We start from the raw sequence: 16,644 nt of genomic DNA, 5'->3' as shown, positions 1-16,644 counted from the left end.
CTTCCGTCCTTTGGCGCCGGCATTATGGTTGCTTGAAGCCAGGAGGAGGGGCTTTCTCTTGCAATTCCAATGCAGCACTTGGTTGGGTTAATAGCTGATTTTGTGTTTTACAACTTTCAGACTATAGGTCTATAACCCCTGTCTTTCCAACCACTTTAGCTGTCCAAAGTTGATTATATAAACTGTAATTTACCTGGTAAGATCTGATGCCTTTCCACTAGGACCCTCCTGGAAATAGAATCATTCTTTCAACCCTTAAAAAGAAACTTTTTAGGTTGTACACCAAAATGTGAGCAAGAGTTGTCTTTAGTCAGTGAATAGAGGGACAGCGGCTTCCGGGAAATGGATAACGTTCTCTGCCCCCTGCTTGCAGCTCTATAGGGCGTCGGCCTTGTTTGAAACGATCCGGCACGAGGCGCAGCTGAGCACAGACTACAAGCTCTCTCTCTTCGACCTGCAGACGTCATCCTACCAGGCCTTGCAGCGGGTGCTCGTCAGTCTGGGTGAGAGCAGCTGAGGGTCCCACTCTGTGTGTGTGCTCCGGTGTCCAGGTTGTTCCGTGATTGCTGGGATGAAATGCAATTTGTCACTTCGACAGGCTGCGAAGCCACAACCACAGTGCAGTCATTGAATGTGTGTTTGTTTGTTCAACACATATTCATGGAATGCCTACTGTGTGCTCTGTGCCAGCCCGGGGGATTAAAGTCAAGAAGGCCTGATTCCTGACCGCGAGCATCTCTCTGCCTGTCGAGAGACAGAAGGCCATGAGGCCCGTGTGGTACTATGGACACTGGGGTAAAAGACCCTCAGGTGCTGTGGAAACAAAGCAGATTGGCAGGCAGCCCCAGGGACCAGAGAAGGTGTCCTAGAGACAAGGACACTTCAGCCAGGTGTTCCTCCCAGGATCCCCCCCTCAGTATTAATGGGGAGAACCTGAGAAGACACCTGGCCCCTTCTCTACTTCCCATGCCCACGCGTCTTTTAGTTGCTCTCTAGTAAATGTTTTTAATACCTGAGTCTGCCCTGCAGACTGTGAGTAGTGGTGATTCTCCCAGGCTCGTACGCCCCACTGCACCGGGGCAGCACCTTCCCTCCCCTGGGCCTTAGGTGTCGCAGCCACCCCCTCCCAGCTGTTTTGGCCTCTGCCTCTTCTCAGACCTGTCCATCTCTGCAGACCGTTTTTTCCCAACCCAGAACTTGGGTCAAGGAGGTATTTATTGGAACTAACAGTGTCTTTGAAGTTAAATGCTGAAGTCCTGTCAATAACCCGTTCTTTGCTGTGAATGTGTGAATTCTCAAATTTCCCCTGGAAAAATGACCTGTTAAACATACTCATTGCCTGAGATTACAATTTATATCTATTATAATCACAGTGTTAAGTCTGTCTAACACTTTGGGGCTGATTTACCAGTGTGCACAGAAAGCATTCCTGCTGCTCCAGTTAATAACTTAATAGGGTAAAAGAAGATATTTGCATACACACACGTAAATCCCTACTTTCTGCCGATACTTAAACTGCAGGAAGTGAGGCATCCTTGACGAACTGTCGGAGCCATAGCGCCAGGCCTCCTGCCTTTGCCTGCCGTCTCTATGGACCCTAGTTCTAGCAACACTTTCACACCTGTGTTTACTGTGCCAGCAGGTCCTGTACACTGTGCACCTCCAAGCTCTCCCCACTTGAAAGTATGTTGCTTTGTATTGTTTGTGTTCTCACATTTGTACATTAGCTTTTAAACTAGATTAGACTAGTTTCTTACAGGAAGTGGATTAGAAGTTGCGTTGAAAGACTGAGGAAAAGCTTAAAAGAGAGAAGCGATTTCAAAGAACTAGAGAGCTCAGAGGTCACTTTTACCTTTGGGGATTAGGAGAGAGAGTGGGGGGAGGGGCAGAGTGGAATGAGGTATCAGCCCTAGCAATAATATCACCTAGCATATATATGGTGCTTCGAATGATGCCCATCAGGCACAGAGACAGCATTGGCATGTGATGAGTCAGAGGGGTAGGTCACTGTGAAGTCCAGAGGGGCTGCACTGAGGAGAGATTGAAAGATAGTCAAGGGCCAGTCCTGTAGGACTTGTCTCCCAATGTCAAACCAGTCAAAGTTGAGCAGGGCAGGAAGAGGGTAACCAGAGTGTAAAACATCAGGTCTAAAGAGCCAAGTGAGTGGGGTCGGAACCAGGAGGCTGGGAGGCAACTCAGGATGTGGAGCAGATGCAGAGAAGGAATCTTCTAAACAAAGTTGGCTCTCTTGTGGTATGGCTGCAGGACAGGGGCAGCCTGGAGACCTTAGGGTGGGGTAGGATCTGAAATGTGGGGTTTTGTAGGAGTGGGCCCTGCGCCCATCATCTGAGGCAGGGGATTGAGTTTGAAACAGTTGTGGCCAAGATTCTGCCACACATTGAAACGCAGAGGCAGTGAGCTTCCTGCCCAGGATCTCTGTAGCTGAAGGCCCTCTCCTAGTAAGCATGTTCCCCATGGAGTCCTCAGTCTGTCCCTTTTGTCTCGTAGGTCATCACGATGAAGCCCTGGCGGTGGCAGAAAGAGGACGGACCAGGGCATTTGCAGATCTTCTGGTAGAACGACAAACAGGACAACAGGACTCCGACCCCTACTCTCCAGTCACTGTTGACCAGATCTTAGAGATGGTGAATGGCCAGAGGGGATTAGTGCTTTACTATTCCCTGGCTGCGGGCTACCTGTATAGCTGGCTGCTTGCTCCTGGGGCAGGTAAGATCTCTTTCTGTGGGAGCAGGTCAGTTATGCACTAGACTGAACGTCTAATGTACAGGTGGCAAATACAAGGCTTGAGGGCCAAATCCCTCCCTCCACCTTGTTTCATCCAGCCAGGCACCTTGTTTCTACCCAGTGGCAGTGCCGAGCTCCTTGCCCTTAGTTAAGGAGTACATTCATGCAGTCCTAAAATTACATTTGGCCCTTCGAAGGCAACCACAAGGCTGATGTGGCCCCCAGTTAAAATGAGTTTGTCTCCCCTGGACTAATGAATAGCGGTGGAAGAGGTGCATTACCATAGGTCAGACTAAGAAGCTGATGTCTGCTTTCAGCAAAATCTCAGCCACGGCGGCAGGTAGCCCATGGTGGGGCATTCAATTAATAAGACAGCCCAGCTTTCTCGTTCCCCCAAGAAATCGCCGCTCCTCACCAGCAGATGTGGAAGCATTTATCAAGGAAGACTAAGAGCAGGAGCATTAATTTCCCTAGTATTCCTATTTTTAGGCAGCTGTTGTTTATTAGCTAATAAAGTGATGACTGCACGTCCTAATGAGTTCTTTCTAGGTATGACTTAGTGATTGTGACTCTTTGTCATGGAAAGTTAAAGAGACTGAGACGAAAATGGCAACTCCTCTCTCAGTATATAAATGAAGTCTTAGGCTTGAGATTTCTGAGTGTAGCAGAACCCATTTTAACCAGTTCTGTTTGTTATAAATCTATTTCAGAAGTAAAAATCTCCTTTGATTAAATTGGCATAAATGCGCAGGCTGTAACAGTTTCACTAAATACAGCACCGCTAATTAGCTGCTAGGGCCATATTTTTTGCATAATAAAATGCTGATGGCGTTGCCACGTTGGAGACACACCAGATCCAATTAGCGTTTATTGACTGGAGAAGTGGATCTTATAATTGGGAATCTTGAAGAATGGGCTTTTTGAATATCTGTAAGCCAGTTTCAAAAAGTTCAACTGCCAAGAGAATTGACAAGGTTTTCTCGATTATGTTTCCATCCCTGTGATTTAAAAAAAAATGATGGCCGGATGACAACTCTCAGACACTCCTTGGGTTCTGAGCACTGGTGCCTGTGCATTCTGTGCCTCAGCAGTATTTTTATAATCTTTCCCCCCGAATTACATGTTTTTTATGGGCTTCCCCCCAAAAAAAAACCATTTTTATCGCTGACCTTTTCATGCCAAAGGTTTTCTGCTGTGATGTTCCTGGCGCCTTGGTGCGTGTCAGCCACAGCAAAGCGAGTCCCGTGTATTCCTGCCCCCAGAAGGGCACTGTCACCCAGCACAGCTGACAACAGAGATGTCAAGCTCTTTCTCTCTGTGGTGGTTACGTTTTGGGGACATGATTTGACAGGTGGTATATCCAGATCCCTGTAATAATGAGCCGTGTATAATGAGGCTCCTATTGTTTCTCTTTCTGTTCCTCTTTGCTCTTAATGAGACTCTAAAGCTTTCGCAGGGGCTCTAATCCAATCAGAGAGGGCCAGCGTTTTCTAGGGCTGACACACCTCATTACCATCTGAGAATATGTCTTCTGTTTATTGCTAGAAAACCACTATGGATTCTGTTTTATGCTGCCGTCATTTTTTGCTTCTTTAATCCATTAATGACCGTTGACCAGTTAGTCTTACTTAAAAATAGCTGTAAATGTTTTTGTCTGGCTTTTGTACTGCACATTTGTTTTGATTTGCTTTTGTGAAATGAAAGGTCTTTGAGTAGCGCAGTTTCCACTCGGCTGGTTGTGTTTTTATTCCGGGTTTCAGTTTCTGGGGAGACTGTAGACTGGTGTGCTCATGCGCTCTCGCTGAGAGAAAACGTTCCCCAGCTGGGACTTCTTCGAAACATCCGTTTTGAAATACCTGAGAAGCAGTGCTCACTTCAGGGGCTTCTGAACATGTCATCAAAAGCAAAAGCCCTATCTCGAATTCCCTGGTTTCAAACATCAAACCTGATGGTGAGAGCTGCAAAAAGGGTGCTGACCGAACTTCTGAAAACCCTCTCCAGGTCACGGATTTCCGGATTCCTTCACCTGGTTGGAGAAAGGGATGCTTGCAGAAGAGGTCACCTCGCGTCGGCAGTTCTGCCCCGTCCTGCACCTTTCCCTCCCCAGCCCCAATCTTGGGTAACATTGGCTGTGCCTGTCCTCTTTCAGGAATTCTGAAGTTTCATGAACACTACCTGGGTGACAGCACAATGGAAAGCGCTGGGGACTTCCAGGCTGGGAGCAGTGCAGCCCTCCCAGCAGCCACCAGCTCGGCCCTGGAGCAGCACATTGCCAGCGTGCGCGAAGCCCTGGGCGTGGAGTCCTATTACTCGAGGCAAGTGGCACACTGTTCCAGATCCCAGCTACAGACACGGTCTCTGGGGTGTCAGCTGTGTGTTTTTGTGTCAGTATCCTACCGGAGATCTTTCGGAATGCACTTTTGTGCTCAGTCTATTCACCGTTGCCTCAGCAGAAAGAGACGCGTCTCTGGAGTGCAAACCCTTTAGTAGGCCGTGTTTGTTCTTTTCTGTAGTTTTTCTTCAGACAGGGAAGGGCCTCATCTGAAATGCCTATTTCTAAGGAGGATGCTAGAATGTTTAAACACAAACGTGACTTTGAGTTGGACGTGCCAGCTAATTAAAACTAAAATGAGTTTTTGGTTATATGCAGATTCATAGTGAGTTTGTACTGTAGCTAAACGCTTGTTTGAGAGGGTAATTTAGCACTGGGGACAGGGTCTGTGCTGGATCTGTGTGTTGGGGACTAAGGTGGAGGACGTTGAGTTCCCAATATCAAGAACAGGAGAGAGGAGTGCTTTTTGCAAAGACTGTAAAAGTTATCCACTTACAGAAACACTTGGTCATGACTGTCCATTTTACATGTGGAAAATAAGTCCACAAACCCCCTGCTTCTGGGGAGAATCAAACGAAGGGGGTGCCTTGGAGCTGGTTGTAGCCAGATTCCCTGGCATTTCAGTCCGCCACCCGGAGATGAACAAGTGTTGAGAAGGTCATCGGGTCAGGGAATCTGCTGTGGTGCTGCTGTTGGTCCCTTGGGTGTCTGCTTGTCTCTTGAATGATTTCATTTAGAATCAGAAAAATCCTAAGATCCTGCTGTGATTTCTTTAGACATGGTTATCCCAGGCTCCTGGGTGTGTGGTGGTCATTACCAGCAGCTAGATTGACCTTTGAGGTGCTTATGAAGTTGGGGACACGTTCTTAGATGAAAAATAATCATTGGATAATGTAATGTCAAGCCTGGAAGAGACTGTAGTGGTCGTGCGTCCAACTCCTTCGTGTAATGGAAGCCAGCCTCGAATCGGCCTTGCTGACAGCTGAATTAGCGTCAGAGCCAGGATCAACACACTCTAGCTCTCACCCAGACTCCCAGGCCAGTGCTCATTTTGTTTTTAATTATCAAAATTAATATCATATTTTGAGAAAATAACTGAAGCAGGTAAGAATGGCATCTCTAGCTTCTCTTGTGTGAAGTCTGAACAGGCGTCAGCCACATGCACGCATTGTTGTCTTCTTCTGTGATTGCGGTACGTCTTGGAGCCTCCCCATCCTTAACTCTGGGTAATGACGGGGTATGATAGAAATCTGAAGGATTGGAAGCTGGGCTACTCCCTGAGGTTTAATTGATCGTAAACTGGGTGAGGCCAAGGGGTATGCACAGCTGCTTTAGCAGACCGAAAGACACTCAGGGCAGTCTGACTGAATAGTAATCTGACCAAAGGTATTGCACATCCAAAGCAAGTATTAAAGTGCTTGGCCAGCAGCAGAAACACACACAAGAAAGGGGAGTAAGCAGGGTGGACTTTGGTAGTGCCCATTTCTGACACCATCAGGAAGAAAGAGAATCTTGGCTAAGGAACTCGAAGTCACGTGGGAAGGCTGCTCCCATGCTGAATGTGCAGCCACTGTGCTCCCTTACCCCTCCCACCCGCCCTCCCTGCCCCAAGTGTCTGCGTCCGTGCAGGGGCTGTGTGCACTTGAGACCGGGGTTGAAGTGGTGGGTGAGACCGGTGTGGCTCTCGCTCTCAGGGAACTAAATGAGAATGAACAAGAGAACATATTAAATCTTCTAAGTAAAATTGTCACAAGAGCTTAAATGAAAATGCAGGGTGTAATGAAAATGTCTGAGTGGGAGAGGGAAATCCACACAGGAAGTTGAGGATGCTTCCTGGAACATCTGAGGGACATCTGAGCTGAGCTGGGAAGGAGGACAAGAGGTGAACTAGATGGAGGCCACTCCCGGCAGCACACACGGAGGCCTTCGGTTGCTCTCAGCGGAGAAGACCTTGTAGACTGCCTTCGTGCCTCCTCTTGTTCCGGTCCTGTGCTTCTTGTGATACTTTCCGAATTCCATTTGGTTTCTCGTGTGAATCTGCTAGCAGATGGAAAATGTACATTGTCAACTGGCATTCTGATCTGTACAGCTCTGTGAGCTTGGGCAGTGAGAGTGGGCTCCTGAGAAGCAAAGCGCCTTTGAGCACATTGACAGCAGGTTTTCAGACTTTCGAGACCACAGTCCAGGCTTCAACCGAGATGAGGTCATGAAGGACCTGGTGTTCAGCGCCTGCTGTTTACCCTTTGCAGGTGCAGAGGTAGTTTCTGCGAGCCATTTTCCCTTTGGCGGCGTGGTGGCCATGCCCAGGTCAGATCGACCCAAGCCCGTCAGTGATAGGGCTCAGCCTGTGTGAAAATACAGATTCTATTTGATCCCAATGTTTTTGGATTTAGATTGGAATTCTTCATAAGAAGGAAGGGAGTTAGTTGCCCTTTGACTCTTCCCAGTGCCTCTCCTAAGGAGTTCTTTTATGTGATACAGAAGGTTGCGCGATTTTGCTCCAGGTGTCTTTTGAATCAGAAAAAAAGGCTTTGGGGTTATAATTCAGGTCTTTATCAGTGGCAGGGGGAAGGGAAGGACTGTAGCTTGAATTATATCCCACAATTAATCTTTTCCCCTCTGCCCTGAACCGAAAGCTAACAAGTTAGGATGAGCCCTGCGTTCGGATCTCTAGGATGTTGGATGCTTGGTGCTCAGCGTGGCTTTGTCGGGCTGCCTTCAGTGGGCTGCCGGAAATAAGGGCTTTTCTGTTGCTTTGGACGAGTCTTTTAGAAATTTATTTGTACTTTGTGAGCTTAAACTCAAGTTCTTGATCTGTGATGTTAAAGTTGATACAGTGGCGTGCTTTAAATTTACTAGAGTGCAGTTTTTGTGAGGCTGATTTCTTCCTCATTTCATAAAACAACAAGATAATTTAAGTGACAGATAAATTATTTTCATCTATACAACTAGTAAATATTTTTAAGCCATAATGCTCACAGATAGTAAGGATGCAGTCTAATACCCTAGGGATATAAACTGGTTTAGCCAATTTATGAGAATAAATTTGTAAGAATATTCTTTCTAAGATTAATTTACCAGTAGTATCAGAAATCTTTAAAATGTTCATGCCTTTTGACCCCAAAATTCTCACTTTAGAAATGGAGTAAAGGTATATACATAGGAATATGTATAATAGGTCTATATCTTACAGAAAAAATAAAAACCACCTAAATGTATACAATAATTGGATCGAATTATTATATATCTATCCAATATAATACGATGTTGCAGTTAAAATTATGTTTACACATAATTTTAAATCACACAGCCAGATGTTTGTGGCAAAATATTAAATGAAAAATACAATATAGAATGATCAAAACCTCACACCCATTAGGACAGCCACTATCAAAAACCCAGGAAACCACCAGCCTCGGTAAGGTGTGGAGAAACGAGAAGTCTTGTGCACCGGTGATGGGAATGTAAGATGCTGCAGGCAGTATGAATAATGGTATGGAAGAGTTGTTGTTTTTTCTTTTTTCCCCACAATAAAAAAATATTAAAAATACATTTTGCATCCCTCCACTTCTGGTTCCATTGCCACAGGTGTGGCGGAGATCCCATCATCTCTACCCTGAACGGTGCTGCTGCCTGACCTCTCTGCCCCTCCCTCTCAGGCTCTTCCAGGCCCCTTCAGCCAGAGTGACTTTCCATAGATGGGTCTGGGACCGTACTTCTGTGTTCTCATCACAGAGTCCCTGAACATACTTAATCCCTTCGAAGGGAGTGAGGGCCTTTAGGAGTCAGCTCGCATTCTGTCCAGCAGCCACTGAACGGCACTTCTAGTCCGTCTTCAGCTTGGCGTCTCCCTGAGCTCCCCCCGCAGCTCGCCCAGCCTCCTCTCACTGCCTCTGGTATGCCAGGGTTTCCCCGCCTCAAAGTTCCGCACGTGTCCTTCCTTCTCTCTGCAGAGTTCTGCCCGCCACTTTTGGTATGGCTTGTTCCCTCTCATCCTTCAAATTCCTGTTTAAAATGACTCCTCAGAAAGGTCTTCACTCTCGGCTTTTGCATACTCAGGCCCTCGGGCAGTCCTGCGAGATAGTAGTTGCTTAGTAAATGTTCGCGTGAACAGCGGACTGACTCTGAGTGAACGGAGTACTTCTCCCTTCTGTCCAGAATTGTCCTCTTTTTCTGTAGACCATCTAGTCACCCTCTAGAGCCCCAGTCAAATCTCACGCTGTTCCCATCAGGACAACCCCGGTCACTGAACATCCAAGTCAGATTTTCGCTCTTTTCTGTGGTGCCTAGCGATAGCACTCATTGTGTTCTTCACTGTGTGTAATCACCTGGTTTGTGTGTCTTCCCAAGCGGATGGCGATGCCATGGACAGCAGGTGCTACGTTCTCTCCCCTTTGAATCCCCTCTGCCTAACACGGTGCCTGGCCATAGTGGGGTCTCAGGGAATTTGGGATTCTGTCTCCAGAAGATGCGCTATGCACAGACTCTCTGTTCATGCTGGGCCAGTTTGCCGGTTCTTTTTCCAGTGGGTGTAGAATACACTGTCCCCCTGGAAATGGGATCTCCGTGCCTTGGAGAGCACCGTCATCCAATTACCCACGGCCTTGCCGTGGTGTCCTTGTTAGTCTGCAGACCGTGTTCGCTCTCCCTAATAGCATTTCACTGCTGAAAGGAAGTACCGTGTTACAAAGGAGTTTCTGAAAATGCATTTAGAATAAAAGAACTGCTTTTATTAAGTGTTTAATAAGAACTTCCCGTTCCTTCCTCCCAGATCAAAAGAGGCGTAGATTGAAACCACTGTATAGAACACAAACCTCCCAGAGGGGAGATGTTATGAATTTCAAAACACATCTTCAGTTTTTAATTCTGACATCTAACCAGAGTCTTGCTGCTTCCTGGGCACCTGGGACTCCGCGGTAGCTTGGGATGCTAAGCTGACTGGTTAGAACACTGTGAGGGCTGTGTTCGATAGTGGGTCAGATCTGGAAGGAATACTCCCAAGGGGATTTCAATAAGTTACAGTTATAGACTACCCTTATAACAGGGTAAATATTCTTCTTTGTAAATGAATATTAAACCTTCATAAACCATAACTCTTGTATTTTCCTTTTGATGATTTTTATATTTCTGAATTTTCTACAGTGAAAGTTATTTTTAAAATCAAATGTGTTTTCTCATTTCAAAATACTGATTAATTTAGATTGCACCAATTCCTAAATGCCGACGATTCCACTTGGCTCTAGACTGGTGACAAGTGGCCACCGTTAACAAATCTGACGGTGCCAAGTGGCAGCGGAGCGGTGGGTCCACAAGATGGCTCATCTGTGGGAGGTGACAGAGTAAATGGCACAGCCACACCAGGAGACAGCTGGGCAGTACCTTCTAAAGCTGAATATTCACATACCCTTTGATCCAGGCACACACCTTAGGTGTGCTATCCGTGAGAGGCTATAGTACATGAACAAGAATGTGCTGAGCGGCACTGCAAATAGCAGCAAAGCCTTGGAGATGCCCATTTGCCATCGGTGAGAGAGTGGATGAGTACGTGGTGGTATAGTTCCTGATGGCCAGTCAGGCAGCAGGCAGAGAGAGGCGAGCAGTCAAAAAGAGATGACCTGAAGGATGTGGTGGCTGAGTCTTAGAAAAACAGTGTTAAGTGGAAAAGGTAGGCCCACAAACACTACCTAGAGCATGGCATCCTTTTAATAGAGTTAAAAGAACTAAACTAAAGACGTGTTTTAGGACTCACGCTACACGCAGGGAAGCCTGCGTAGAAGGGACAGGAAGTTGGCAAATAATTGTATATGTTATTCTTCGGCTTTTGTTTCAGATGGTGGTTTTATAAGCTTTTATTCCATTATTAAATTTACTAAATAAGTAAAGGAAAGCAAGTCACACATGGATCAGATGATGAAGGGGTATCATGAACCAAAGATCATAATTCATCCAACCCCAAAGAGATTCCACCACCATCCCCCAAAACAGAAGGAAAAAAAGGCAGGGGTTCTTTTTAAACAGATGAATTACAGAAGCAAGACTGCAAGACATATTTGATCATAGTAACGGACAACTGGTAGACTGATTTAAATTATTTATATCTGTTCTTCTAAGCAGCACCCACACATTGGTCATTGCTGTGTCATTGGCTTACTTTAAGTGACAGCAGATCTTTGAAAGTTTAAAACCATCTTTCCGATATTTTCTAATTCTGGCTTTTTGCTCCTCAAATTTAATCTCCCAATTAATCCAAACTAATAAGGTTTTATTTTACAAATCAAGTGATTTGTCTTACTCCAAATCCTTTTCAGAATTCAGTAGAGGAAAATTAGATATAATGTTTGGGGGCATTTATTTTGTCCCTTAAAACAAAGGGTTTGATTCCATTCTAAATTAGGGTACTACTCATTTGAAAATATTTTATGAGCATGTAGTCAGTCTGTGCCAGAGCTGGTACTGAGCCTGGAGACATATCCATGAATAATAGCTGGAATTCTTGGCCTCACAGTAGCTCACAGTATGGAACAATCAACAAATGTGTAAATTATTAATTCACCATGTGCGAAATGTTATGGTAAAGGTCTAAACAAAGAAGACTGTGCCTTGCTCTGGCTCGTGGGGAGGAAGTCAGTGGTTCAAGAGGCTTCTAGGGGGGTGATATTTGAGCTGGGCCCTGGCGAGTGAGGGGAGAAAGTCACCATCGGCAGGGAGGAGGTCCTCACTGGGCAAGGGATGGAGAAAAGAAAGGGCCCAAGGCCCACAGGGAATGAATGGTGATTTCCAGAGGAGGATGGTCTGTCTGATGCGGCTCCTACACAATCCGATGTCTTGGGCTGAGTTTGCCTGAGCGAGTCTCTCATGTCCTGTCCTCTTGTGACCTGACTGGGCTCTGAAAGGCAGGCGTTATGTGTGAGGTGGCTCTCCCAGGATCAGTCCTCTGTTCGAGGGGGAAGAGATGACACCAGGTTAGGGATTAGTGCGCTTAAGAGAAACGACCGTACAGATGCATGGAATACACTGTAGACTCTGGTCTTAGGCCTCTGACTCCCGAATTTGGGTTCCTTCCAAAAAGCTGAGGAGAAAATGGGCTCAGAAGGCTCCGGTGAGCTTCCTGGTGTAAGTCCACAGCTGGGCAAGAAGCGTAAGCGCAGTGTTCCTGCTGTGCGACCTCTGAAAGGGCCTCGATTGAGTCCCCGCTTGTATTTCTTCGTGAACTTCGTTTTAAAAGCAGAATTCTTAAACTACTGGATGCAAGTTTTCCTATTTATACATAGGAGAATTGGCCCCAAGACAAGAAGCAGAGAACAGTGATGCGGGGCAAACCTCTAGTGCCCGTCGGTCGGCAAGTGTGGGGGCCTGGCCTCCTGGGCCGCAGGGCGGGGCCAGTTTGGTAGATGCCACGGCAGCCTGTCAGGTTGCTCTCGGACACGCCGTTTCTTCTCGCTGGGCGTAGATCCTTGGTTCTTGGTCCCAGCGCTTGGAATGGCATTCCTGTTGGAAAAGGGTTGAAGGGAAGAGAGGATGGGGCAGACCCACTGACCAGTCTAGACCTTCAGTGCTTTCCGCCTAGTTTCACCTGGACCATTGGCTGGCTGTGCCACAACCAATTTTGTAAACATTGTTTGAGCTCATCAAATTTCAATGCCCCTGACTTTGTGTATCCTGCCCTATGCTCCAATGAAAATCTCTGGCCTTTTCTTTCTGATCGATTCTGTGCAGCTTTATCTAACAATCAATATTTAAGACATTTAACATGTAACTCTTGAGTTATCTTGCTTTGGGAAAAGAAGCCCAGTACAGCCACCAAGTTCCTCTTTGAACTGGTAAAATGGGCACAGTTTTTCATCTCGTTTGCATATTTATGGTTTGAGAACAGAGGTAAGGCGGCCCCGTTGGGGGGCTGCCCTTGAAGGGGCACGTTAACTGTGCCAGACCACGGCTCACACTGAGCTGCTCTGCTAGTCGGGTTTTCCTTCAGTGATGCCATGTGGCACCTCAAAATTCCAGACTTAGGGCCGCAGACCTGTGTTTGCTGTGCTGGGTCTGCAGTTCAGTTGCGGTTCTGCTTTAGGCTACCCTTGGTGTTTAGGTCCCTGTGTCTTGTCTTTCTGTGACTGGCAGTGGCCAAACAAGACTCTTTGCACAGCAGAAGTTAAGATCACAGGAGACCAGGAGAAACGATCAGGCATATTTAAAGCCCTGCTCACCTCTTGTTCTTTCATTTGCATCGGTTAAAGCAGTGGAACCACCTTTACATTACTGGATTGTAGCGTATCGGGCTGAACATCAGTGGGGCGGAAAATGTATCTCTGTCATGGGTGAATACGTGCCGACCAGTGAGGCCATCTCCCACTCTCCCCACCTGTGGAGACGGGAGAGAGAAGGGGGATCCTCGTGCAGGCTCCATGCTCCGTTCCCCTCAGCGTGTGATGGCTGTTTCCTGCACGCCGCTCTCTGCCCTGCACACAGCACACGTGTAAGTGTGGGGGGCTCTACAAGCACCCCTCCCTCCCTTTTGATGGCTCTCTTCTTCCTCTCGCTCCAGAGCCGTCGGCACCCCCCTCCACCCCTCGCCCGCCACTCATGTTTGTCATTGGACTTTCCCTTGGACACATAATCTTCATCAAGGAAACAGTCTGCACCACCGGCCCAGTGTCTCACTTGATGCCTAGGCTTGGCCTCCCCCTGTACAAAAACAGCTTTCCTGGAATTTACCTCAAGCTCAGCATGGCCAAAATCATAACTTTTCTCAGCTCCCCAATCTAGCATACTTTCATTCCCAATTTTTTCCATGTATTTTAAAGCCTCCATCATTTCTACCCAAGTTCCTTAGGTTTGAGACCTTTGAATCATTTGTCCTGAAATTTTCCTTTCTTTTATTGCAGCTTATTAAGTCAACCACTGAGCTCTCTTTGATCTTACCCATTTGCACCCCACTTCTCTCCTACTGTGGGCCAGGATCTTACAAGAAAATGTTCACACCATCAGCCTGGCCTTCCTGCCTTTGCCTCCTCCTGCCTCGGTGCTTCTGGCTGCTGCCCGCAGAGTTCGCTGAGAGCCCCAACATTGCCTGTGCCGTCCCACACACACCGTGGCCCACAGAGAATGACGGTGGCTGAGGAGGACCTGGAGGAAAAGTTGGTCATCGGCCCCATTGCTCCACATGGCCTGTCCCACTATGCCTCCTGGTGCCAACCCTCTGTTCCAGGAGGAGCTGGGTTTCTCCCCTGCCATCTGCACACCGTGCACAGTCCCATGAGTGTGCGTCCTGTGTGAGATCCCCTGGAGTTCTGTCCTCGGGAGTTAGAAGCCAAGAAGGAAAAAGTAGTGAGGAGACTGGATGGAGGTGAGGGTGCTGTGGAGCTGACCGCCCGTGCGTCTCTCCTTTCCCTCCCCAAGCCGGGATTTAGGAAAGTCTGGGCACACAGAACTTAGAACTCTGATGTTCTTGCTGGCTAACTAGATTTAAATTGTGTAAATCGTCCCAGTCCCAGTGATGATGTCCCTGAATGCCATGTGCTCGTATCTTACCTCTGCATTACCTAAGAGGCCCTTGGTGAGCGCTTGCTGGACGAGTGGGCCGGCAGCGGGTGATGGAAAAGTGGGGGAACAAACCGCTGGGAGCTGGGAGGGCCACCCTGACATGTAGTCAGTGTCACGTTGTTCTTCCCACGTCCACCTCCGTGAAGCGCCAGGAAAGCCCAGTGCTGTCCTGGAAGCCCAGAGAGGCAGGCCTAATCCAGGTCAGGGAGTTAGTGCAGACCTCGCCTGAGCTAACATCAGCTTCACCAAACCCGACGTCTGCCTAGGCTGGCACATGAAAGTCTTCTGTTTCCCATTAACACATCAAACTCGGTGAGGTTTTAAAAGTAATGAGATATTCTTTCCTGGCTTTTGATGGACTTATGCTAATGCATTGAGGAGTCGCTGCTAATAAGCAGGGAGAGGCGGAATTGATTTAAGGGTCTGTCACTTCAGAAAATACTGTCTGATGGAGACAAAGTTATCATCGTAAACGTGTCTTCTTCTTTATGCTTGTGTGTGCTGCTCGTCTCCCTGCTAATTAAAAACATCGGGAACTAACACTTCACTTTCTGGCAGCCCTCATAAAAGCCTCCTGCTTTTAGGAAAGACTGAGTACCTTCCTGTCCCGGGAGCTGGCTCATGGTTGTCCCATGCTCGTTCCCCTCCGCTGCCTCGGCGCCAGGGCTTCCCTCAAGCACAGTGCCCACCTGGGCGCCGGCCCGTTCTCCGCCCCCTCACCTCCCTTTAGGTGGGTCCAGCGACCTAAAACCACAAGCCAGACTGGCCTACCCTGTCCACGAAAGGCTGCACCGCAGGGTACCTTTCAGCTATTACTGTAAGTTAATACGCACACTTACTGATTTAAACTGATGAGGCTGAAATTGGGTGTCACAGATTGATTGTCACCTCCAGGTTGGAGCTGGCCTTTCCTGTGAAGCCCGAGTGGAAAGACTGACTGACACACAGCATCGATTTCCTTTCCCCCGCTACCCACTGCAAGCCATCTCTTCTTTCAACCTGTTACTGAATGATGCTGTGGGCGCCACATCCTTGGAGAGAACTTAGGAAATCTCTTTGGGGTGGTTTTTTTTGTGAAAAGCCATTTGTTAAGTCTGGATAGTTTTGCTGCTGTGGGTTCCCATTGTTTTCTTCTATCTCAGCACCTGAGTGTTTCCTTTCCGCTGCCCCTGACCGTGGTCCCAGTCCCCGTGTGCCGTTTGTGTTGGAGTGTCTGCCTCTCCCGGCGGCCCAGAGGCCTGCTGAGGGCAGGGACTGGGTCTGTCTGACTGAGCATCAGGACAGCCCTCGGAGTGCAGTTAGTGCACAGGGAATGGTCTTTGCACGGCTAATGGAATGGGCCTTCTGGCCCCAAATAAACACTGTTTACTCATAATTATGTTAAAGCTGAAGCTAGGTGAGTTTCAGTGCTTTCTGGTCTGGCCATGTACAAGAAAAAGGCTACTTTAAAGAAAGACACAGAATGAGCAAACTGGGCTAACACCAGGCCAAAATGAAAAAGAGCAAGAGGAGTGTGTGTGTGTGCACGCGCACAGACTGCCTTTCAGCCGAGTATAAGCTGACGCTTTGTGGTTTCTCCTTCGCTGTTTTCTCTGACTTTGGTTCAGTGTTGAGTTCTAAGCCCCCAGATAAAAGCTCAGCATAGTTTATCACAAGTAAGGATTTAAGAGTATGGTAGTTTTGAATGCTGGGAATGGCTAAGTTTAAAAGAGATAGAGAATTATAGTTGGAAGAAAGTTACAAGGAGAAAAACAGATATTTGTCTAACTTACCTTTAACAATGAGTCAAACAGACAGCACAATCCAGATTCTGTAAAATGAGTCATTTCCATTTCCCATAGCAGAGGATTTCTCAATAGATACAACTTTGATTTCATCTTATACCACTGAATAATATTAATAAACCAAGAATGATAAGATGCCTTGCTGGGTGCTCTCTTATGCTGATGTTTTAACTCTGACCCCCTATTAGAACCTCTCAGATTCCCTCTTTTTTGGACAAGGAGGAGAGGCTTGGAGTCTATGGC

General features: G+C 47.3%; 1 protein-coding gene across 3 annotated transcripts in view; it reads left to right on the top strand.

The window, feature by feature from the left end:
• Positions 1 to 16,644, top strand: part of TTC28 (tetratricopeptide repeat domain 28) — a 583,146-nt gene that overhangs the window by 492,583 nt on the left and 73,919 nt on the right. For all 3 annotated transcript variants that reach the window (XM_037052403.1, XM_037052402.1, XM_037052404.1), the window contains 3 exons: positions 374 to 503; positions 2,509 to 2,727; positions 4,895 to 5,060. In XM_037052403.1, coding sequence (XP_036908298.1) covers positions 374 to 503; positions 2,509 to 2,727; positions 4,895 to 5,060 — 515 coding nt within the window. The remainder of the gene's footprint in view (positions 1 to 373; positions 504 to 2,508; positions 2,728 to 4,894; positions 5,061 to 16,644) is intronic.

This window comes from Sturnira hondurensis, unplaced genomic scaffold (genome assembly GCF_014824575.4).
Source record: "Sturnira hondurensis isolate 20B ecotype Veracruz unplaced genomic scaffold, ASM1482457v3 Scaffold0007406, whole genome shotgun sequence".
In the NCBI taxonomy this organism is placed as follows: domain Eukaryota; kingdom Metazoa; phylum Chordata; class Mammalia; order Chiroptera; family Phyllostomidae; genus Sturnira; species Sturnira hondurensis.
This window is presented reverse-complemented; position numbering and strand designations above follow the sequence as displayed.